At 34.9% G+C, this 24,374-nt stretch overlaps 1 protein-coding gene across 2 annotated transcripts in view; it reads left to right on the top strand.

The window, feature by feature from the left end:
• Window positions 1-24,374, top strand: part of TBC1D32 (TBC1 domain family member 32) — an 84,258-nt gene that overhangs the window by 15,264 nt on the left and 44,620 nt on the right. For both annotated transcript variants that reach the window (XM_037392409.1, XM_037392410.1), the window contains exons 12-23: window positions 738-837; window positions 1,107-1,244; window positions 2,464-2,556; window positions 2,806-2,948; window positions 5,413-5,540; window positions 6,693-6,894; window positions 9,838-9,920; window positions 12,354-12,492; window positions 13,176-13,263; window positions 14,771-14,889; window positions 15,533-15,649; window positions 19,016-19,104. In XM_037392409.1, coding sequence (XP_037248306.1) covers window positions 738-837; window positions 1,107-1,244; window positions 2,464-2,556; window positions 2,806-2,948; window positions 5,413-5,540; window positions 6,693-6,894; window positions 9,838-9,920; window positions 12,354-12,492; window positions 13,176-13,263; window positions 14,771-14,889; window positions 15,533-15,649; window positions 19,016-19,104 — 1,439 coding nt within the window. The remainder of the gene's footprint in view (window positions 1-737; window positions 838-1,106; window positions 1,245-2,463; window positions 2,557-2,805; window positions 2,949-5,412; window positions 5,541-6,692; window positions 6,895-9,837; window positions 9,921-12,353; window positions 12,493-13,175; window positions 13,264-14,770; window positions 14,890-15,532; window positions 15,650-19,015; window positions 19,105-24,374) is intronic.

Below are 24,374 nucleotides of genomic sequence, written 5' to 3'. Positions count from 1 at the left end.
TTTGTCTCATTTATCTGTGTGCATAGAATAAAGCACGTTCCATGGAACAAAAAGTTTATAATAGGAAGTCTATGAGCAGCATAGTCTAATTTATAAGCATAGAGTAAACATCAGATTATTTTTTTATTATGTATGTCTGTATATTTTACTTACACTTGTGAATAAATCTTACCAGCTCCAAACTGTAATAAAGCTAAAGGTCGTTCTTTGTTCATATGAACAATACTTGCGATTCCTTTCTAAATCTATGTTGATAATTTTTAAACTTTTCTATACGTTGATTAGAAGATAATGCTATGATAATGATACACTTCTGCAAAGAACAGGAATAGCACTGACAGCACCCAACAACCAAACTTAAACTTTGTCTTGAATATATTTACTAAACTGTATCATGTGTGGAAAATGAAAGTCTTCCATAGTAATGACAATATGGCAATCATTGCCATTAATGTGTCTAAATACTTGCATGTTCTCTGTACTCTTTTTTTCATAGATTGTCTTAATGCTTATGGAGCTGGTAGTGTGATAATGTAATAATAATAGTGATGTATTTTAATAGCTCTGTAAAATTTTGCCTCCTGTTGGGTAACCCATCCAAAGCAATGAAACATGAGGTAATTGCAGTGAAGTGGATACTCAGGTTCTTGTGTTAAAGGACAGTACTTGGATTCAAGAGAGGATGACTTTATTGTAAAATGCCAGGTATTTTATTATTTTCTGCTTTTTTCCCCCAGATTAGTGCAGCTGTTCAGCAATGTGTTGATTATTTTCAATTTTGCAAGGCATCAGTTAATAAAAATTCGGGAGTCGATGACTTCTCGCAGCAGCATCGTAGTGAGTATATTTGCATGTCTTGGATTATGTACCCATACATCCACATTCTGTAGGTCTTTGCATGCTACCTCAAGAGGAAGACATTCTATCTGTTCTTTTTCTTCCCAAAATATTGTGTCTGTCTTCTGAGAGAACACTGATTGCAGTCGTTAGTTACTTGGGCTGTCTGTCTTTATATCTAAAATGATACATGTATGTTGCAGGTAGTAGCTAGGTACTGTAAAGTAAACTGAAAGTCAAATTATATTTGTTTGGTTTTATTGTTAAAGGTGATAAGCAGAACTTTTCTTACACTGGACCAGAATTGCAGTACGTCTATTTTGTTCATTCACTGTGCCTTTTAGGAAGATTGTTGATCTATAAGCAAGGCCGAAATCTCTTTCCAGTACAGCTGAATAATAAAAAAGGTAAGGGGAGGGCTGAGGAAAATGGAACCTGTTGAGAAACTCTTTATCCATACTTAATATATGTCTCCACTGCAATGTTGTGGACATTGCTGAACAGAATATAATTTTGTGCCTGGAAACCTTTCTTAAAAGATAGTATAGGCAATTCTGGGCAGCAACATAGTTTTTTAATCTTTGATGGATGTGGTTGAATAGATCATTTTTGTCTTTATGTTTAATACATGAATTTCATGTTGAAGGATAGTTGGGTCAGTGTGTAAGTAATTCAGTCTTTCTAGGTATGAGTAATATCTTCTGTCAAACGTATTGATATAATTGGTTGGAAGAAAGACATGTCCAGGGACCAAAACTGTTTTTCAGGTGTGAAACAAAATCAGTATTGCAAGCTAATTGCAAATTGAAAACAATTGCTCTGAGCTTAGCCTATTCATATAATTAAGGTAAAAACAATGCTAGAGGAAAAAGTTGGTACATGTGAACAGAAATGTTGGTAAGGACAAAAGATGTGGAATGGAAAAGCCCTTTGATATCCAGGGAGATGTGCATATGGTGATACACTGTGCAGAGTTGGCAAATGCAAGTATGTGAGAGAAATTTTAGTGTTCTGTTACATTAATATCTCTATGAATTCAGTGTAGAATTGAAAACATTACTGACCACTAATTCTGAGACTTGTCTTTTGAAGGTATTTTGTCCCTCTAGTTTCAGAATCAAGACTTAGTAGATCCACTGTAGAGCAGTTTTGAGGAAGAAACATCTAGTAATGGAGTGCTTTTCTCAATTATGGATTATCTGTGTAACACCATTCAAGCAGTGGTCCGTTGGTGATGGTTGCTTTTTTCTCTCCCTTAGAAAAGTAACAGTCTCACCATCTGTCTTCGTAATAGTGTCCTTGGCTTCACAGATAGCAACTTTTCCCTTACAAATTGTCTGATTTATTAACATAATTACATTCAACTTGGAGCAATAGCTTCCAATCTGCATTTAGCTATAAGTTTGTTGTTGGGAGCAAGGTCAAGGCTTATTAGTTGATCATGAAATACCTCGGTAGAGTCCCATGGATGCACGTGTCCTTTATTTTATCAGGTGTACACATGTTGTTTTTCTCAGTAAAGCAAAGCACTGTTTAGATATGTTTGCAAGATCCATTTCATTTGTAAAATGAAAGTTGCATATTAATTTGCAGAGTACTTTCCTCTTTTTATTTTTTTTTTAATAGATCGTGTATCCATAACCGATCTGTTGGTATTGTTTACTCAGCTTATTTATTACTCCCCAAGTTACCCAAAGACAGCTTTGGCAGCACATACAGGTAAATGTTTGTGTTTAATAGATGCTAATACATATCATTGTTATGAGGCATGTTGTAACTTCTTTTGCAGTTTTTGATTTGAGTCTGTTATTTGTGCAGCTTTTTTTCTTCCCTTCCTTACCTTTCCTTCTTCCCTGTAATTGTGTTAAATCAATGCTTAGCAAAATTATAATTCAGAAACATCTAATAAAACATAAAGATGTGTTTGTTTAAGTTAAAATACTAATAAATACTTCTTGTGTTCACCAGACAATTATTCTCCAGCAAGTCTTGTTATGGAGATTCTGCAAGCTTTTTGTGATCAAACAGGATGTGCTGCTGAATGTTTATATATGGATGCAGTGATAGATGCCCTACTTCATCCTGTTCAAAGTTTACTGAGTGGCACACAGGTTTGTAGTAATCTTCCAAATAATTCTGAAATCTATAGAATGTTATCATTTTTCTGTGTTTTCTATGTAGATTTATTTAGACAAATAGCAACTTCTGTAGTATGTTCTACATTAGCTGTCATAGTATGCCTTAAGTACTGTAGGTTATGATTGATTGACAGACTTGGTTTTCTTGAAATCTTGTGAATGGTAGCAAAAATCACTTGAGAGAAGCACATAGCTTTTTTTTTTTCCTTCTGATGTCTTTTGGATATTTCTTGGACGTTTATTTGCTCTACCTTCTATTTAAAAGGCAACCTACTTTTATTCCTTTTTAAATTTTTAAATTCAACTGGCAACATGAAGTTAAGTGTTCTCAATAGTTAGTATAGGTAAAATAGGTAATTCTTTGTGAAAAATTATTATTTTCTCAATTGGTAAAAGGAAGAGTGTGGGTTGTTTTCTTTTGTTGTGGTTTTTTTTTAACATTTCTATCAAAATGGTAAAAATCTTGGGCAACGTTAATGAGGTTGTTAAAAGTCTAGTTATAATTTCAGCCTGTCTTACTTTGTTTTGGCCAAGATGATTTAATTGATCTAGGTGACTGTAAGTCTCAAGACAGAGAGGCTATGAGTCTGAAATGCCCATGGAGGAGCCTGAGCTGTCTTACATAAAGAGATTTTGAGAGTATTTAATGGCTGAGAAATTCCAAATTTAATTCCCGAGACTCATGCTTGCAAAGATGTCTGGGTCCCTAACTTAAATACCTCATCTAGGTTCTTAAAACTGAATTTAGTCAATATCCTTCTGATTATTTGTTCAGCGCAATTTGTTTATTCTTCAGAAAAGACTCTATTCATTCCTGAAAATATGTTTACCTATACAAAAATGGTATTCAAAGATATAAAAAAATCAGTTTCAAAGTAAATATTTTAAAGTATTTATTTCTGTAAAGCTTAAAACAATAGTCTGCAAAAACTTGGTCATATCAATAATTTAGTTCTTCTGTGGGTGTCTGTACTGAATACAGTAGCATTACTTAGACATTTTATTACAAGGCTATCTATGGATGCTTTTGCAAGATTAACACTTTAAATTGTCTTGTTTTTACTATACCTTGCAAAAATTCAGTGCCAAGTTTTTCAAGTACAAAAAATGACCGAACCTGCATATGCTTTGAACACTGATAGTCAAATTTAAAAGCAGTACTAAGGCAATACTTCATTGATTTTCTGTGATGGAGGCCTGTGTAATCCCCCAGGCAGTCTCTGTGGTCATGTGGTATTCTAAAGCATATACAGCTGTCTCTCTTTATTATAAATTAGTAGTTAAAAAGAAATTACCTCAACTTTCAACAGTTTTTCCCTTTCTTCTTTTTGTTTCTGCTGTGCTCAGCTGTCTCTTGTATGTGGCTGAACTCTTACCAAATTGTTAGCCCTCCTGTGACTTAGTAACTGTCTATTTAAAAAAATACCATGTTCAGAAATATTTAATGCACGGTAGCTGTAGTGGGTTCCTTATGTTTTGTGAATCTGGAATTTGTTGTATTTGTTCTAACAAAGGTGCAAACTTTTTGTATTGCACAAAATGGAGGGGATCTAGACTGTTGGGTAAACTGGTTACTATCACTGGACCTTGTCTGCTCACCTTGCTTGGGTATGGTGGGACTGCCTGCCCATCCGATGGCAAGCCATTGCCTCTGCCCACCTTGTTATCATGCTCAGCTCCTGGCTTCTCATCCCTTGCAGTCCATCCTGCCCTTGCTGCTTCCTCACAGGTTCTTTATGAAGCACCCATGTTCTGCTTGTCTACCATTGGAATATTAACTTCACTTATTAATAAGAAATGGCCAATTTAACATTAATTTCGCATTCATTAGTCATGATACCATACTGAACAGTCTGAATCGCTGAATTAGATGTTCAACTCTGCTTGATTACAGCCGAGTTGTGGCTATACAGTGCTCTGATGTAAATAAGAAATTGGTAGAGGACTTTTGCTTTGCTCCAGTGGGGAAGACTTTCCTCATGATTCCAAAGCAAATGGCTGTTTGGGTCTACTGCAGCCTAGAAGTGAGGTGGATACAGAAAATCTTGGGAACTGGAATTGCATTTCTGGGCAAAGTTGCCAACGCACATGCAGCAACGAGGGACTTAGCAAATTTTGCACCTTGATTTGGGCATTGTTCTTATACCTCTGGCTGGCATTCATGGTGGAAAAAGAGAAAAAGGAGTTTACAAAAGTCTGTTCTCTACTTCTGTGCAGTAATTGGATTCTACCATATCATTAAAAATGACAGTTATTGTCGTTTGTGATGAAGATGTCTGTGTGATGGTGTTTGAACATAGGCTGTTTACTTACTTTAAGCCGTTAAGCAATCATTGGAAAGGAGATCTTCAGGTTCTGCATACATAAGCCAGACATCAATAAACAGCTTTCACGAAATCCTTGAATTTAAACCTTTTTATTTTTCTCTTCCAAATAGATGTATATAAATTGTCTTGAAACCACTTTAATTGATGTAGCTGATATTTTGGCAAGGATTGCTGCTGTAGAAGATGGTCTTTCTCTTCTTCTTTATGGAGAAAATGAAAAAACTGCCAAAGATGATAGGTAAGAGTGCATTAACAAATGGCATTAGTGAGTACTTTAATGAGTTACTTTAGTCTTATGAGACTAATTTTCTTGTTTTTCATTTATCTATAATGTCATATGTTTTGTTTATGTTTGGAGTACAACATCTGATTATCAAGCAAACTAGTAAGTGTTTCAGAGAATGTATTAGAGAGGTGTATACCAGGTGAAATGACATTTCAAAGAAATAATTTTATTAGGGAAGATTTCTGTTCTTTTACTTATTCATGCGAGAGCTTTCCTTTCTCTGAATGTGGTTCCATTGTAGTCATTGTGCTACTGTTCAGGCCAAAGGCCTCTCTTCTCAGTTTTTTGTTTGGTTTATTGGTGGTTTTTTTTTTGTTGTTTTTTTTTTAGACTAAATATTACAAATCAACTTAAGTTATTGAAATAATAGATTTAATGTACCATTCACTTTTCAATACATCTAGTAGAGACAGATCTTCTATCAGTAGCTGGCATTTGTAACACTGTACCTAACTTAGGATCTCTGTGATCCTGTGGGTAGTATATTGTTAGGTGATGCTAAAACTTGAAATAGGGCAGTAAAATTGAAGCTAGCCTTTAAAAATATCTAAGCTGCAGGTCATGAAAATGTTTGGAATATGTGTCTTCCAAGTGGAGGATTCTCAGAAGCTGCGTATGTTTTTAAGGGGGGTTGGAAGTAAAAGATAGTATTTTGGAGGGAGTTGTGCTTTGCATTGCAAACCTAGAAGACTTCAGAAGGAGATCTCAGGTAGGAAAAAGGAAGAACAAGGACAAATTTTGCCTTAACATATCCTTAACACTGGTCAAGCAGAAACCAAAATGATTTTCTTGTTATACTTCCCAGCTGGACTCCTATAAAACAGTCTGTGTAGTTCATGGCTATGTGGGCTGGATGGAAGACAATAGATGCATTTTTGCTTATGTAGACCTGTAGGCAAAATAAAATCACTTGCTGTGTATTTCTTTTCTTCTGACAGATGTTAACAAATTGTTACATAATTGGCCCCTGCCATAGTGGGTCATTGTTTCTTTCCATAATTTCTTTTCCTCTAGAAAAATGTAAATAAGTTTAGTCATAGGATTTGTTTTGAGGCTTATTTATGACTAAACCCCAACATTTTAAAAGTGTTCTTTTATTTCTAGTCCTACAGCTGTTCATGTAATTGTTCCATTTACAAAGAAGCTTCTCCGTGATGATATTTCTCTTTTATCTGGAGCCGAGCTTTTGCCAGCTGTTAAAGGAGCTTTCATTTTCGTGTGTCGTCAGATGTATAGAACTTGTGAAGGTCTGCAGATATTACTTCCTTATGGCTTGCATGAGTCTATAGCAGAGGCCTGGAAAAAGGTAAATCGTGTTTTGGATTAGGGAGACTGAAAAAAAAATCTAACTGTAAGAGATTCAGCTTATGTAATAGTTGGTCTTTGCTTCAAGTTGCTTATATTATAGATAAGTAGTGAGATAATGCTTGGAATTGTTAGAATGAAGCTCTACTTTTCAAGTTTTCCTTCTCTATGTGAACCCAGCAGAAGCTTAGTTTGAGACTTCTGTGCCTTAAGATTAAACCAGGAGTTCTCAAGTTGCACCAATGAGATTTATCATTCATTGCCCTTGATGCTAGGTGTCACTTGATGTCATGATAGCCAGTGTCCACCACAGATCTTCTCTTCACTCTTGGTTTGGGATATTTTGAAAAGATAAACTCCTAAGCTATGGTCTCAGTAATTTTTAGGTTAAACTAATTTATTTTGATGGGAGATAGGGAGGACAAAAGGAGGTTCCAAATACTTGACTTAAATAGTTAGATGCCACTGAAATATTCTCAAGAGACCATAATGAGAAGTGCCAGGCAGGAGTGGTTGTCTTACCGATGTACTTGGATATCGTATGAAATGTAGGATGTGCACTCGAGCTTCACTTTGACTGCTAGTCTAATATTTTTTCTGCTTGAAAGAGCTTGGGTCCAATAATTCTGTCTATTCTATTTTCTGTTATAAATTTACTGAACAAGGTATATGGATCACCGCTTTATTCATTAAACTTTTCTGTTTTCATTGTTCTGCTAATCATATGCAGTGTGAAAATTCTTATCTATTATAAAAAATTAGTTAAGATGGAAAAATGACAATAGGTGCTGCAAGACCATTTTTCAAAAAGTTTACACTGAAGTAAAAGTCAAACATTTGAACCATTAAAATAACATTGGCAGCATTTAGGTAAGGGTAGCATGCAAAGCTTCAGCTTTGGCTTCCAGCTAAACTGAATGCGTATTTAAACTATAGTTATTGGAACTCCTAATGGAAAACCAAAATTTACCTGTGTTGTTTCACTTTATACTGAAAAATGGAACGTTCTCATTTTTTTTTTCCTTCTCCAGTGATTGTAAAATATTTTCTTAGAAAAGGAGCAGACCAAGATGGAAGAAAAAAAATGGCTAAAAGATTTTTTTTTTCTTTTTTTTGAGTCAAGGAAGTGGGAAAGAGATTGCATGCAAGGGAAAGAGAATGGAACAGCTATTCTTCCTGTCAAATGGTGTATGCTTTTATTATGATTAGAAATTTCAAAAACAGTCACAATGTAAACTGAGGCAGAAAATATCAGAAGGATAGAACATGAGAGACTTAAATCAGCAGCTAGTGGATATTTCTCTCTGCTTTCATATATGAATATGGTCATGAAATAATACATTTTGACTGAAAATAAAATATATTATTACTTATCCTAATGATGTCACACTAAAATCTCATCAAAGAATGTTGCTTTTGAAACTTACATTTTTCTTTGCATTGAGAATTTTAGGATTTTATTGAATTAAGGAGTTTAGTTCACTTGAATCATGCTGTGATTTACATAACTGTATTTCTGTGCATTTTTGTTGTGTAACTGGGCGGTCTTGAGCTAACCTGTTATTCTAATATTTATCACAAGCAGACTGTTGTGTGCTTTGAGGGGACATATCCAGTTATTTGCTCTAAAGCACCACAGCATTTACACATGCGCAAGAGAATTCTTTGCACATTAAAATCCTTTACTGTGGTATGGTACATCATTTAGACAAATTGTTTTGATGCATACAGGATAAGTAGGATGAATGTGTTGAATTTAAAAAAAATAATGAAACATTTAACTGACAAAACGCCATTTCTTCACATTGCTTTGGAGGTCAAATTGAGACTGAAGTGGAATCTACCTATTCAGGACTTCAGGAATCAACGAGTTAGTACAGGAAAAACACATTTTCAACTCTACTGTCTTGATTAGTTTTTAAATTATTTCCTGTCACTGTTCAATTTTAAGACATCGACAGTTTATAAAATATTCTGCCATTTATAGTGTAGCAAAAATGGTGGAATTCAGACTCTCCAAGCAGTAGTGACAATTTTTTAATGGATAGACTGGTAATTTGTTTACTCCTTTTTTGCATGTCTCCTGGAGTTTTAAGGCTGATGAAGAAACAACTTTTTTCTTGACAGATTCTGCTGGAATTCTGGGACAAAATTTACACAAATGATAATAAAAGGGGAACTTAACAGATCCACTGAAACTGACTAATTTGATAGAGGAATCTTTTATGGATTTATTAGGTTGTGTTTCTAAGAGCATAAATTCATGACTGCTCACTTTCACTTGAATGATGCAATTTGCTTTTTATCCCTAGAAACATAAAACAGCTTAAATCATTCATCTGCAATATACAGTGCTTCTCACACCAATTATTTTAAAATGTCTGATTTAAAATTTAAATTAGAAACTCATCAAATATATGTAGGTATGTATATATTTTTATATATGCCTGTAGCTCCAATTGTATGCATACTAATTTAGATAAATTTATATAATTTGTCAATAAATACAATAAAATTTGCAATATTACATAATACATTTTGTATTGAGTTGTTGACTCCAGAGGCTGTTATTTCCATTACCTGTGACAGAAGTGGAGTAAAGAGTTGCCTTCTTATTTTTTAACATTTATTTATTTTAATGATGATCTTTGCTTTGACAGTCTCCAGTTAAAAAGTATAAAGAAAAGAATTTTTTGTTTTAAGAATTCTAATGATTTTTTTAAAAATGTACTAACTTTAAAATGGTTTATACCCAAGGAAGAAATAAAAAATAAGCTTTTCTGGAATAAAAGATGTAGTGGAATAATTTATTCTATACCAAAGTCTAGACTACAGCCTGATCATCGTGGGTTTTTTGATATATAACAAGAGAACAAGCAAGATCTGGAGTTTAAAAATGGTGTAAATAAACGGTAAGGAGGTATTTATTTATTTTTTATTTCAGATGAGTTTACTTTCAGAAAGAGTACCTACTCCTGTAACTGGTGCAGACCTGACTTCATCGATAAGTCTAGAGTCAAAAAACGTGTAAGTTGATGCTTAATTTATGCACATGCATAAGTATGAAGACATACTGCTAGTTTATTGACAACTGAGGCATCTTATAACCCTGTGTCTTTTTTCCAAAAGCATAGTGGTAGGTAGAGGGAATGATGTTGTCCTAGTGTAGGTGTTTGTAGAGTTACAAAATTGTTCTTGACCTCTTAGAACTTCTGTGGCTTACAGACTTGTGTCTAATTATGTGAAACTTGATCTATAGTTGACTCTGTCTACAGGAATTAGTTTGAGGAAGATGTGAATTAGAAAGCATAAAACAAAATAGCTGTTAGAGTTTATCTTATGGCTTTGACATAGTGCTAATTTAAGATGTTCAGCTGGATGGTATCTAAACCTTCAAAATATGCAGGAAGATTGGCAGCATTCTGGCTGAAAGTCTGATACATATTAAATGAAAGGCATCCTTCCTTTTATACTAAAACTTAATGTCCCTTTATAGAAGTTTGTATGCATTAAGATGGGAAATATACAAATACTTGTGAGCCTGAAAATTCAGGGTGATGTTCGTGTTAGTGCAGAACCTAGTTAATTAAGTAGATTTCATGTAAAATTTGCAGAGATAACTCAACAGTTATTACTCCAGTCTGTGGTGGTGGCGGCATGTGAACTGGTTATATGAATTCCAGTCTAGTGGCAAAAAGAAATCTAGGGATGCAGAGCTCTGACTGAGGTGGCTGCTACTAATAACTACCATCGACATAGATTTGTGGGTTCATAGAAAGGTTTGGGCTGGAAGGGACCTTAAAGATCATCTAGTTCCAACCCCCCTGCCATGGGCAGGGACACTTTCCACCAGACCAGGTTGCTCGAAGCCCCATCCAGCCTGGCCTGGAACACTCCAGGGATGGGGCACCCAAAAGTTCTCTGGGCAACCAGTTCTAGTATCTCGCCACCCTCACAGTGAAGAATTTAATCCTAATACCTAATCTAAATCTTCCCTCTTTCAGTTTAAAGCCATTCCCCCTTGTCCCTTTTAAAAACTCCCCCTCCAGCTTTCTTGTAGGATTTTTAAGTACTGGAAGGCTGCTATAAGGTCTCCCCAGAGCTTTCTCTTCTCCAGGATGAACAACCCCAACTCTGTCAGCCTGTCTTAACAGGAGAGGTGCTGCAGCCCTCTGATCATCTCTATGGTCCTCCTCTGGATTCACTTCCACAGGTCCATGTCCTCTTTTATATTAGGGGTGCCAGAGCTGAATGCAGCGCTCCAGGTGGTGTCTCATGAGAGCAGAGTAGAAGGGGAGAATCACCTCCCTTGACCTGCTGGTCATCATTCTTTTGATGCAGCCCAGGATACAGTTGGCTTTCTGGGCTGTAGGCGCACATCGCTGGGCCATGCTGAGCTTCTCACCTACCAACACCCCCAAGTCTTTCTTCTCAGGGCTGCTCTCAACCCATTTTATGCCCAGCCTGTGCTTGTGCTTGTCCTTGCACAAGTTCCTTGCACTTGGCCTTGTTGAACTTGTTGAGGTTCACATAAACTGCAGTTTCCTCCTGGCATCTAGATTGTTCGCTAACTCTGGAACAAGACATGCTGATACATTTCTGGGTGAATTTTTTTGCTTCTGAACATGACTTGGCAGGGATTCTGCAGAAGTGATTAAAATTTTGGGTAGTGGTTGACTGCTACGAGAAAAGCTGTATGCTGCTTGCTGGTGATACGAGTAAAAAATGGGAAATGAGAACTAGAGATGAGAATCTAGTAAGCAAATGCTTTTGGAGAAGCAGAACCACGAGTCTCGTGATACCTGCAGGGATGGTACCCATTCAAAGGTAGTGTAATTGCTTCCTTTTTATTTTTTGGGCATAGAATATTTTGCAGGGCAGGAGGGTATCATCATACTTCATACTTGCAATTGCTGTTCTTGCCGTGTCTGTAGAAAATATTTTCCATTTACTGTAGTTAGTATGTGAAGCTATTCTGTATATATTGCACGTTGTTTTCTTAACTCTACTAATTTCTGGCAGGAGCCTTTATCTCCTTAAACATGAGTTTTTATTAGTTCCTTATAGTGTTTTTACATTGGTGGGAAAGTCTGTGTCTGCTTTGCCAGTTTGCAGCTGCCCTGTTAATACCTTAAGAATTGGCTTGTGTTAGTAAGTCATAAGTATGTTTAAGGTTGGCATAGTCTTTTGGGTTCCCTGTTACATTGTCTTTCTGTTCTGTGATCCTACCTAACCTTAGTTTTGCCAGGATGAGTGTGAATATTTGTACAAAATAGAGTCTAATACATATTACAACTTTTCCAAACACTTTTTTTAAACTATCATAGTGTAAACATTTAGAATAAGCACAGAGTCTAGTGAATGAAGGGGTGTTGGTTTTCAAAGTTAGAAGTTTAGTTTTTCTTTTTTCACATGCTTTTTTACATAACTTTTTAAATTATTTTATTGCTACTCTTGCAGTTTGTTATGGGAAGAGACTTTGTTAGATGCCTTGCTGAATTTTTCTGCCACACCCAAAGGACTGTTTCTGCTTCATAGTACAGGTGCCATAAATGACTGTGTGAACTTTATATTCAGCAGTTTATCAAAAAAACTCCAGGTAAGCATTACAGAGTCTGTACAGTTTTTCTTTCTTTTAATGATTATAAGAAAATAAAGAAGAAAGAAAATAAGTCCAGAAACAGTTTTGTCACTTAATTTTTGCAAAAATGAATTTAAAATGTATCTTATCTTTGAGATTGGTGCCACACTGATTTAAGTTTGTTGGATGTTGCTTATCTTCAGAATGTCAAGCATATATTTAGTTTTTCTGACTTTTTACTGTAAAGTTTGAAATGCTAGGAAAAATTTTTTTTCTTGTTTTCACCTAAGTGCCAATTTTTCTATACTATGTTGGTAGGTAGTGTTGAAATCTAGATATGCTAGGCACTCAAAATGTAATAAAAACTTGGATAATATGCATTTTGGGAGAAAAACCATGATGTTGTAGTCATCCTACTGAATGTGTGCAAAAAACATTATAATACATTTTTATTCTTTCCTGATGTATCATGTCTCAACCATAGTATTTTGCATTTAAATTTTGATAAGATACTCAATAAAGATGTTTGGTTTGGAATCTAACCCTGCTAAGTCTGTAGAGGATGAACTGTTCAAATCTTAACCATACATTGGATTAAATTCTGTAAATAAGTGTAGGAAAGATCAATATTTAAGAGATCATTTGAGGGTTTTATGCCCTCTGAATAACTAACACTGTGCTTTTATATTTGTTACTAACAGACTAATGAATATGAAGAGTTTGATAATAGAGTGATTGTTACACAAATGGCAACAACACCAACAGGTGCAGTAGCTCTACAGAATTCAGGTAAATTGAAGAATGATGCTATTATGAATAGTTACACTTATATTCTGGAAAGGATCAGCGGAGTGGAATAATCACACAGAATTAGCAAAGACTGCTTAAATGTCTGTTGATTTTTTTCTTGATAGAATTTTTTTCCCCCCAACTTTTAAGTCATTCACTTGATGCAGAGTTTAGATGTTGGTTTTTTTTTTGTTTTTTTTTTTTTAAATTGAATTATGCAAATTTTTTACTTCATTGGTTTATATTTCCAGAATTTTCCTGTATGTGCATGAAGACATTTATATCTGTTAAAAAAGAAGTTGCTAAAAATTTGCAAGTGATTTTTATTGACCTACAGATCAGAACTAATAACTGTTGATTGCTGTAAGTTGTATGTACTTTTCCATGGTTACTGACTGCTCAGAGAGTGAGAAACTGCAAAGGCCTGAATGTCGTTGGTGCTCCTATACAACAGTGAAATGGAACTGACATTGTCTGAATTGGCAATTCTTGTATGTCAACCCATATGACAAAGGTCCTTCAGATTCACTCTTAAATAACTCAACTGTTGTCATACCATGCAGTGGTCTAGGTAGTCATGTTAAAACTAGAATCTTAGCAATAAAGTAAAGCTACTTCTTAAGTTGCTAAGGAAATCAATGAGGTACAAAAGTTGCAGATATTCTCTCCGAGTATCTAGAATTGGCTGCTGTGAAATTAAAATGACTTGACTGAAAAACTGCCAGAAAGGCAGGCCAGTTCTGCTGGTCAAGGAAACTGATTGTTAGTTGCTCATTATTTAGGCCTCTGGGATCTTTCAGAAAGCAGGGAGCAGATCTACTTGAGGAGCAACCCATCTCTTGGTTAAGGTTCTCAGCCAAGTTGTTTCTTACGTCCCTTGGTGTTAAAAACAAATGATAGGCCAAAAATAGTCAGCATTGATTTTCAAACCTGCGTAGAGGTTGTTTAATGTAGATGAAGTTTGTAGCAGGCTTGTAACATACATTTGGAGGTTTCAGAGTTAGATGGCTGTCCTTCCTCCTCTACTTTAATTTAACATGTTAAATTCAGCTAATAATGCTTCTCTTAAAAAGATTTTTGCAGTCCTTAACTTTTCACTGTGGTATGTTTTCATTTATTAATGAGTTATAATAAATGTGTATTTTTAGAACCACAGAGCCAATACTAGCTAAGCCTTGATCTGTAGCAGTTAACTCGTTCGAGGAGGTCAGCAGCTCATTTACATGGACGATATATAAATATCATCCCACTCTAGTATAACAGTCTTTGCAAACTCTTGCTGTATATTTTAGATTAGATATAAGCAGACCACTGGAGAAAGGCAATTTGACTAAAGGACTGAGAATAGCAGAGTAACCCTCAGGCAGTGTGTCTTGTGAAATTATAGTTGACAATTTAGAGAATTTTGAAAATATGAGTTAGAATTGTTATGTAAAACGTTTTAAATATGAAAATATTTTTCTGATATTCTTGCCATTCTCATGATTAGAAGAAAAATTTGTTTTAGGCTTTATAAAGGCACTTGTAACTGAATTATGGGCTCTTTTGGAGTGTGGAAAAGATGATTTGAGGATAACTCAACCCAAATCTACTCCAGTTGACCCTATTGACCAAAGCTGTCAGAAGGTGAGAAATTACTTAATCTTCTGTACTGGCATAGCAAAACCAGTGCTGTATTTCAGGTAGGATGATACCTACCTTTCTGTAAGCTTTTATTGCAACTATACCTGTTTTTTTTGCCATGTAGGCAAAATTAATATAGTACACTAGTCAAACGATGACTGATTGAAAGGATTCTGGTGCTGCATGGCAGGTTGCAGTGCCAAGGATCCATTAAAATCAATACAAAATAATAAATAACAATCATGGTCACAACTGAAAATCTTAAAATACTGGCCATCAGTTCATATGTCTGATTACTGTAGTAAGATCATGGAGATTGACATGTTGTAGAGTATGCAGTGTCTTTGTATTTTAGAATTACGTGCTAAAGAAAATATTGTAATTTTCAAAAAATTTTATACAATTTTATAGATAATATATATTTCATAGACACTACTGCCCTTTTAGATTATACAGACACCTGTCAGGGTTTGCAGTCTTATCCTGGGCAGATATACATATGTCAAGTTCAGCCTACAAAGAAGGATAAGAACAAACTTAAAGTAAATGGCAAATAATTGTTTATGTTTACTTGGTTATACTTAACTGATCAACGTTCCCTGGTTCCCTTTTGCCCCCCCCTTCCCCCACTTTTTTTTTTCTCTAGTCTTTTCTGTCTCTGATAAACATGCTCACTTACCCTGCAGTTTTTGAGCTCCTGAGTGAACGAGATATACCAAATAAACCAAAGTATTCACTCCGCGAAGTACCTGCAGATATTATTGTAAGTACACATTTATTCTGAAGGAAAAATAAATACATCTGTGAAAAACTTTTTCTGAGAAAATTTTACTGCAATAACAGAGTAAGTTTTTCTTTTTCCTAAAGGATTTTGAATTTTTCTGCATTTTGTATTACATACAGCATGAGGGCAGTATATGCACATATCACTTCATGTTAACCTAAATTTTAATTTTTAAATCCTAAAGATAATATAAAATTTGATGCCTAATATTAAGATCATCATTCCTGGCTTGTGTTAGAACTGTGTTTTTCCATAGAAAAAAAAGTGGTATACATAAACACCTCTGTATGTGCATGCAGTTACATACAGGAAATTGCTGGAATATCTATACTTGCATTTCATATAATACTGCTTTATCCCACTGTCTGTGGATTTAAGCAAAAATTAAAAAAAAAAAACAAAACCAGAAAAAACAGTCAAGCTTTCTTAATAACATACATGATTCACACACAGAAAAAATCACTATTTGTGAAGCTACTCATTTAGGCATATTTCAATTCTAAGAAAATCAGTATCTCTATTTCTGTATTTAGTATTGGTTTGTGCTAGTTCATCCAACTGCAATCCATAAGGTTTTTTTCTCATCTACAAAGCACAGGCAAATTTCATCTGTGACCTTAGGTGGCAGTTAAAATGAGATTTTTTAATCTATTGAGTTATCTATTGAATTCCTGTTGTATTAAAGTTTTTATTTAGCGCAAACTCTGTATTGGTGACAGTTCAGTTGTTTAGACAGAGTATATCATAATAATGTATGTTACGTTTGGAAGGGATATTTTGTAGTTCTTTTTTGTAATACTGTTTTGATGATTTCAGGAGGAAGTGGGGTGATAAATTCCATTTTTTCCAATTCGGTCAAAGTTGGTATGTCCACTGGTGGATAGTTCTGTTCAGTCAAGTTTTCTGAGGCACTGGGAGCAGGGGAGATAAATGTATGTTGAAGGTGATACATATTTGAGAGCTTTCAGATTAGGGTAGATATTAAGTAATGATTTTTGTGACTTTTGAAAGCCTATGTTATTTGGCTTTTGAGGCACTTCAGTCTTCTGATGGATTTCTCTACGTTTCCAGAAATAGCAATACTGATACAGTTGTTCAAAGTTCCCTGAGGAGTTACAGATGTTTTGGATGGGATTTGTCTCTCTTAACTACTGTGCAACAGGGGGGTTTGTAAGCCTAAGTGAGACATCCAAGGTTATGTAGTTAAAAGAAGGGAATTGGTCAGTTTGTTTAATGTCAGTTTAACATATGATGACTAAGTTTGAGTAGTCAGAAAACGCCTGGGATTAAGCAGACATACGGATTGGTTATAACCTTGTTTTTGGGCAGTGACTGCAGAAAGCTAAAGGTAAAAGTTTTGGCCAAATGTAAGTATGGTTAGAAAGCAAAGTAAAAGCAATTTCACTGCAACTAGAAGACCTAATTGCTTTGTATGCTTTGTTTTTTCTACATTTCTGAATCATGTCACATTGCCACAGGATCAGACTTGTAATATTTATGCTGAACTATATTTGATAGTGCACAGAACTTAATCATGTTTGTATGCCCTTTATTTCTTAATATGCAGGATTTGAACATTTTTTTCCTCCTTAGTATTTTTGGCTAACTAGTTGTGACATTGACTGAACAGATTATCAGTCAGACTTTTTACTACTTTTAATGGTTGACTAGTCAGGTTTTTATTTTGTGCCCTTAGGAAATTTTTTCTTAATACATGCAAGATTTTTTAAAATTCTGTTTAGATTATAAAAATATTTTAGAAAACGGAGCAGATAAATCAGGGTCCTTCTACCTACCTCGGGACTCTAGCTTGGAAAGTACCCTCCAGAACTGTAGCTTTGAAAGACATGTTAAGGCAAATGTTTGGGAGGTTTTTTTTTTCAGTGATTATGGAGACTCTTATATTTGGATGGTGTTTCTTAGCTATTCAAAGTAGATGACATCCTACCTGTAATATTTCACTCTGCTCACACAATGTATCTGAGCATTGCAGATGTATCTCCACATTTTTCTGATCAGACCTTGCTCATTATCTTCCTTCCTAATATCCCAAATCAGACTTGGTCTGCTTTCTCAATAGTCCTGTCTCTGTGCTTGCTCTTTCTACTCTTTTGCAGGCTCCAAGCTCTGATGTACAGGTGAGAGAAAGAGGCTGTTGTCAGAGAAATGCCCTTTGGCATTTAACTCTGTATGTGCAAATATCTAAATGGCTTCAACCCCAAACAAATCAATTGCTTGCACTACCTATTTTATGAACAGTCTTGAGGTCTGAGTTGAGTGGTTTTATTGAGAATTTTTTTGTGAACATACTATGTGGAAAAAGTGCATTCTTCACAGCTGTCTCCCCTACCACCCACTAAAATCCAATAGGGAAAATGTGTTTTCACTGTATTTTTAATAAGAATACCTTTTATGAAAACACTTTACTTTGAAAAATTCTATTTTTTCTACTACTGGGAAGTGGTGTTTACTTTTCTCTGTTGAAGATCATAGCTTTGGCTGATTTTGTGAAAGTATGGATCCTAACTTTTTTCTCATATCACATTAAAATGACTTATTGATCTAACCAGTTGAATAATAACTCCCCCTACTGTCTCTAAAACTATACTTAAATTTGGAGAAAATAAAAGTTTGGATTTAATCCAGACTAAATGAAGCCCATAAGGATTTTGTAGTTTGTTTCTTCTGACCATAGCACAGCAAGCAGTCTCTGAGATGATAACATCAGTGAATGTTTTTATGCATCTCTTAGTCTTCTAATGAAATTTTTTCTTCTGAAGCAGTTTGGGTACACAGTGAACCAGAGGGGAATATAACTAGGCTGGATTTCTGGAATAAGTTGAAGCAGCCGCAGGTCATTGTCTATTACATGAGCTGCTGTAGGATGAAAGATGTAAGCCTCAACATCCAAGCCAAGCCTTGCTATGCTGAGAATAAATGGCCATGTTTTGAAGCATGTATACTAACTGTTGTGAGAAAGGGCATTATACAAAAAGATTTGCTGTTCTTTTCATTAAAATAGATGTCTACTTATTTCAAACACACAAAACAGTGTAACATTTTTGTGTGGTTTATTGCTAAATAAGAACTAGGATACTTGGTATGCCAGGATCATTTTGTACGTTTAGGTTTTTTTAACTGGATTTTTTTCCCCCCTAACCTTCTGTATGTTTTTTTTTTTTTGCCATTAACTTTTATGGTGGAAAGCACTTATCCTTACAGAAAAAATTTCAATGTGTCTTTTAATAATAGGTTTCATTTTGTAGTAAACATCCCTTTGAAACTATTATATGCATTAAAAATAAAATAATACATGAGATTTTTACATTTGTCTTCCTTTGGCAGGATATCATTGACAGGCTTGTAATTTTGAATTCAGAAGCTAAAATTCATTCCTTATTCAATTATGAACAATCACATATCTTTGGTCTGAGGTAAGATGCTCAGTTTTTTATTCTCTGGTCACATTAACTAAATAGGATATAACATGCTTGGATGTGTTGCTTCTGATGAGATAACATTGTTTGGTTTTTATTGTGCATGAAGGTGTAATCCCCCCCTTTTTTTAACATAAGATGATTAAATGAAAAATGACCTACACAATGAGAATAGCAGTGAAACTAATGTTATTACCTGTAAATGGATATATGGATAATACAATAAGCAGTAATAGAAATTGCATGTTGTTATTTTGTTCAGTTGATTGCAATGAACATGTGACATATCCATTGTAGTGCATAAAACAAAAATCGTATCAAAATACTAAAATAAAGTATTTTTTTAGCATGTTTATACCAGAGTTCATTTATTTAGTCTCCCTGTACTTAAAATTACTTTTTAAAGTGTTGTTTTAAGTATCACCAATTTCAACAAAACTTACTTTGAGAATGAGAGTACCATTTGATCCCAAATATTTCTAGAACCTGAAGGAACACTTCATATATGCTCACACTATCAACCTCATGTTTTGTAATATGAAGTGCTTTATAATATTTTTACATAGTAATTAGTTCCTGCATTTTTTTCTGTTTTCCAAAGTTGGATATGTAAATCCTTGAATTCACATTTTTATTACTAACATATTTTGTGCAATTGAAATAAAAGATCTACTGGATTGTACTTTACAATAATATGGAAAACTTTGATAACCTTGCTTGAGCAAGATCTAGCTCAATTGATTAAGTATTGCAACATTAGCTTCCTGCAGCTGTATTTGGACTTTGATATCACAGTAAAATTATTTCATACTATGTATGAATAACCATAACATACAGTATAATTTCCTGATAAGGGTGAACATGGCAGACTTCGGAGTTGGGAGATACATGAATTTGTTGTATAAATTAAAAGTTATAAATGCTGCTTTGGAGGAAATCACTGGTTAGCTAGGAATTAGCAGTCCTAAGATGAAATTTTAAAGATACTACTCTTCATGTAGGATTATACTGACTTCCTTAAAAAGCTTAACAAAACTCCCATTGACTTAATTCAGGATAAGGGAAAGTGAGATGTTTTACAGTTTAGAATAATAGTTTGCTTTTAGATTGTGTTTTATGTGTATAAAGTAAAAGAGCAGATTACTCCTACAACGGTATTAGGAATCTGTGTAAGGTATAGACAAAACTGAGTTATACAATATGATTGCATAAGCGGTTGACGTCCATGCTCTAAGACAGACTGGTACACAAATTCATGGATCGTATGTTGAAGTTCTGTTGAATGCTTACAACGTTTTTAACAAGGCCTATAACCTGTGGAGCAACAGAACTATACATAAGCCTGCATATGAGCAATGTAACAAGCTCATCTGTAATCATGTAAAAGAAGCTATATTGTTACACAGGTAAGATGAGCTTTAGAGTCCACTGTGGTACTGACATTTTCTGCTGGACACTGACAAAGTCAAAAAACAAGCAAAAATCCAGTCAAACTGCCAGATTACAGGAAAGTAGTATTTTCATTGTACAAACTTACTCATAAAAGTGGTAGATATTGCCATAATTTAGTAGCAATCAAGTAAAGGAAAGATTTTTTTAAAAACATTTAAATATGATTTCCAATAGAGGCTTCATGTTCTGCATGGACTTTGGAATCTCAGTGATATCTAGGACCTCATAGGTACCTTCATTTTTAACAGATTAAGCCTTTTTTCTTTTTTTTTTTTTCTTTTTTTTTTTTTTGTTCAGAAGCCCTGTTCCCTTCCTCCTTGCCTTTCTTTTCCTTTCCTGTAAAACAAGGAAAGATACAATGTTAGGATTTTTAATATGGACCTGTGCATACCACAGATAATGTAAGACTCGACTTACTGATTAAATGGCTTTTCAAAAGCATGTTGGGCTTGCTGTACAAATGTTTTTTGTAAATAATAGAGAATTGACACATGACCCTTTTAATATGACTAAGTCAACTCCCTGAACAAAGAGAATTTTTATTATTACATAGTTTTCAAAGTTCCCTATTAAAATGATACCAGAATTCTGGATGGCTGTGGAATTTATCATGCTTATTGTATTGTTTAATATTGTAAGATAGGCTATGTTACCTGAATATGCAGTGTACAGTTAATTTAAAATACGTTTTGAAACCAAGTTCCATGAGCTTTTCTGTAAATGCTGCTGACTGCAAATATCTGTGTTCTTGCCTTGTGTGGTTGGTTTGCTCCTTGATGAAATTTAGCAGCAGTTAGATCAAATGCTCTCAGATGCTTAACAGGTCTGAAATTTTAGAAAGTTAGTTAGAAAGGGCAAAAGATCTACATTTTTCTTTGCCGCTATGTAGAAATAAAATATTTAAATGTTTGTGATAACGGTGACATTGAAAAACTGAATGGTTTTGTAACTGAATGATTTTGGTGAAACGTTTGTCTAGAAATGTTTGTTTCTTCTAGGCTTAGTACCAATAGTACAGCCATACCTGCATTCTTGTAATCGTTCATGGATCTACACAGCGATATACTTCGTTACTTGTACACGTGGCCCACCCAGAGCTGAGCGCTGAACTTCAGTTCTGTTCAATTTGCAGGTTATACTTGGAGGTCCTGTAACTCGCTTTTATTGTTCAAATGAGTTACAAATCTACATACTTGAACCTTAAACAACTTCTGCAATTTAGAGCTGCAGTTTTCTTCATGTGAATACCGTGCTTCAGTGACTTAAAATTATTTTGGTTACTAGCTGTGTAACTACATATAAAACTTAAAATATATAGGTATTTCCACAGTCTGTTTAATCCAAAACACATAGGTGTATCTATTTATGTTTATAATGTAAATATTGAATTTTCTGGTGGGTGATTGTTTTCATTTTGAATAAGTATGAATTCTGGGTTATTATTTTGAAGAGCTTTCCTTTCCAAGCTTGCCTGCTCTGAGAAGTGATGTGCTCGCAGTAGAAATTGAAGGGAGAATGTAGGGAAGCTAGATAGGGTTTTGCATAGCCAGTATCTGTCTATAAAGAATGCTCCCTAGAGTGCATTCATATAGATTGGGTCCTGTGTGATCAAGGTAAAATACTCGGTTCCACACACTCTATAGCCTAATGTGAGTATATATTTTTATCATTCTTAACCTTGAGGTATCTTGGCCTAGGATTCTTCAGTAGTTTCACAAACACTGATCTGGTATTTCTTTAATTGCAGCTATTGCACAATTCTAGGACAAGATTTATTCACTTGAAGATCCTTTTAAACTATTTTTAAAAAATATTATTAATTATTAAAGGAAAACTCTAGGCAAGAAGTTGGAGTTAAGCTCTTTGAGTCTCTGTAACTTACATTACAAAAGAAATTAAGTAAACAGGAGTAACATACTTTTTCTTTCAGATTGATGAATTATATGGTATCAAGGCAGCTCATCTAGTATTTCAGTACAGTGAATACATCTACAAGTTGAGCTTTTACAGCCTGCAAGAAAATAGATGAGCAATATATATTTTCAAAGCCTCTGCCTAAAACATTATTCAGGCATTTACATGTTACATTCCCTGTGTTCAGAAACTGAGTTTTCTGTGAATGTTAGTGGCACTGTGTTGTTAGGTCAATTAGTGTGGCAAAGTACCAGTTTTGTACTTTTGATAACCAAACTCCCATCCCTAAAAAGTATCAATACTCCAAAATTAATTAAAGAGACTTTGTCAGTGTTGGCATGCATAACAATTAGGAGAAACAGCATTACTGGGAAGAGTAGACTGTGGACAGTGGGAGGGGATCAGAGTTGGACTACAGGCAGCTTTGCAAAAATTCCCCTCATTTAACAGAGTACTTTTGTAACATACACTGGTCCTGGAATTATTATTTTTTTTTAATCGCTCTCTAATAATATGGCACTTGTTCACTTAAATGCCTCATGCTAGTGGTCATCAAGCAACAAAGACAGCACTCTGTTCAAGAGTTTGGCTTTCTGCAGGAAAATGCCTGAATAACTCTGAGAATAAATCCTTTTCCTTCAGATATGCAAATTGGGACTGTTTAATTTTAAAGACACAACGTGCTTGCTTAGCATTAGAGATATCTGAAGACAACCTATTTTGTAGAATCATAATTTGAACTGCAATGAAAAATAGATTTATTTTAGGCCTCTGTAAGGTAAGACTGAAAAGAAGTATTTGTTACAGTGCTTGTGTGAATCATCTAAATGCATTTATGTTTCTGTGGAATTATAGAAGATAGTAAATATTAATGAGTTACATGCTCATCAATATCAGCCCCAGGATTGTGTGGAGCTTTCTGCAGATAGAAAAAGAATATTGGCTAGTTATTTTCAGATTTGTATAATAAAAATTCTAACATTGTGTGGTGGCTTGACCTGGGCTGGGTGGCTTGACCTGGACTGGGTGCCCTGTGCCCACCAAGATGCTCTGTCACTCGCCTCTTCAGCAGAACAGGTGGGGAGAAAATAAGATGGAAAAAAAAAAATGTGAGTCAAGATAAAGGCAGTTTAATGAGGCAACAGCAAAAGTACTGTGTGCGGAAGTGAAGGAAAAGATGTTATTCTCTACTTCCCATCAGCAGGCAGTATTCATCTACTTCCCGGGAGGCAGGGCTTCAGTACGCATAGCAGTTGCTTCCAAAGACAAATGTCGTAAATCGACTGTCCCCCCCTTCCTCCTCCTTTCTCTTAGCTTGCATATCAGAGCAGACGTCATATAGTATAGAATATCCCACTGGTCACTTCGAGTCAGCTGTCCTGGCTGTGTCTCCTCCCAAGATCTTGCCCACTCCCAGCCTCCTGGGATGGGGAAGGGTTTACAGACAGCCGTGATGCTGTGAGCTCTGCTCAGCAGGAGCCAAGACCCTGGTGTGTTATCACCACCTTTCCAGCTGCCAATAAAAAGTACAGCACTGTGAGGGCTGCCGTGGGGCTCAGCCAGACCCAATACACATTGTTAAGTCACTTTTTTTTGGTCATATAAAATATCATGGTGAATATATTTTTCTTATAATACTGATCTTCTAGCTTGCTGAATGGTGCAGAAGATGATAAAAATTGCATTGTATTTATTTCTGTTGGCCAACAAAACTATTAAGAGAAAGTTTTAGGAAAGAGAATTTCAGTGGCTTACTGACATGAAAAGCAATTGGCGTTTTGAAATTTGCCTGAAAGCAGTATGTATTTGTCAAAATTTCATCAAGTACACTCCAGTGAAATTCAAGTGAATTAATTAAATGCTACAGGAGCTGGGAGATGAACAAGCTTGTAATAGGCAAG

The sequence above is a fragment of the Falco rusticolus genome, chromosome 6, assembly GCF_015220075.1.
Source record: "Falco rusticolus isolate bFalRus1 chromosome 6, bFalRus1.pri, whole genome shotgun sequence".
Classification (NCBI taxonomy): Eukaryota; Metazoa; Chordata; class Aves; order Falconiformes; family Falconidae; genus Falco; species Falco rusticolus.
This window is presented reverse-complemented; position numbering and strand designations above follow the sequence as displayed.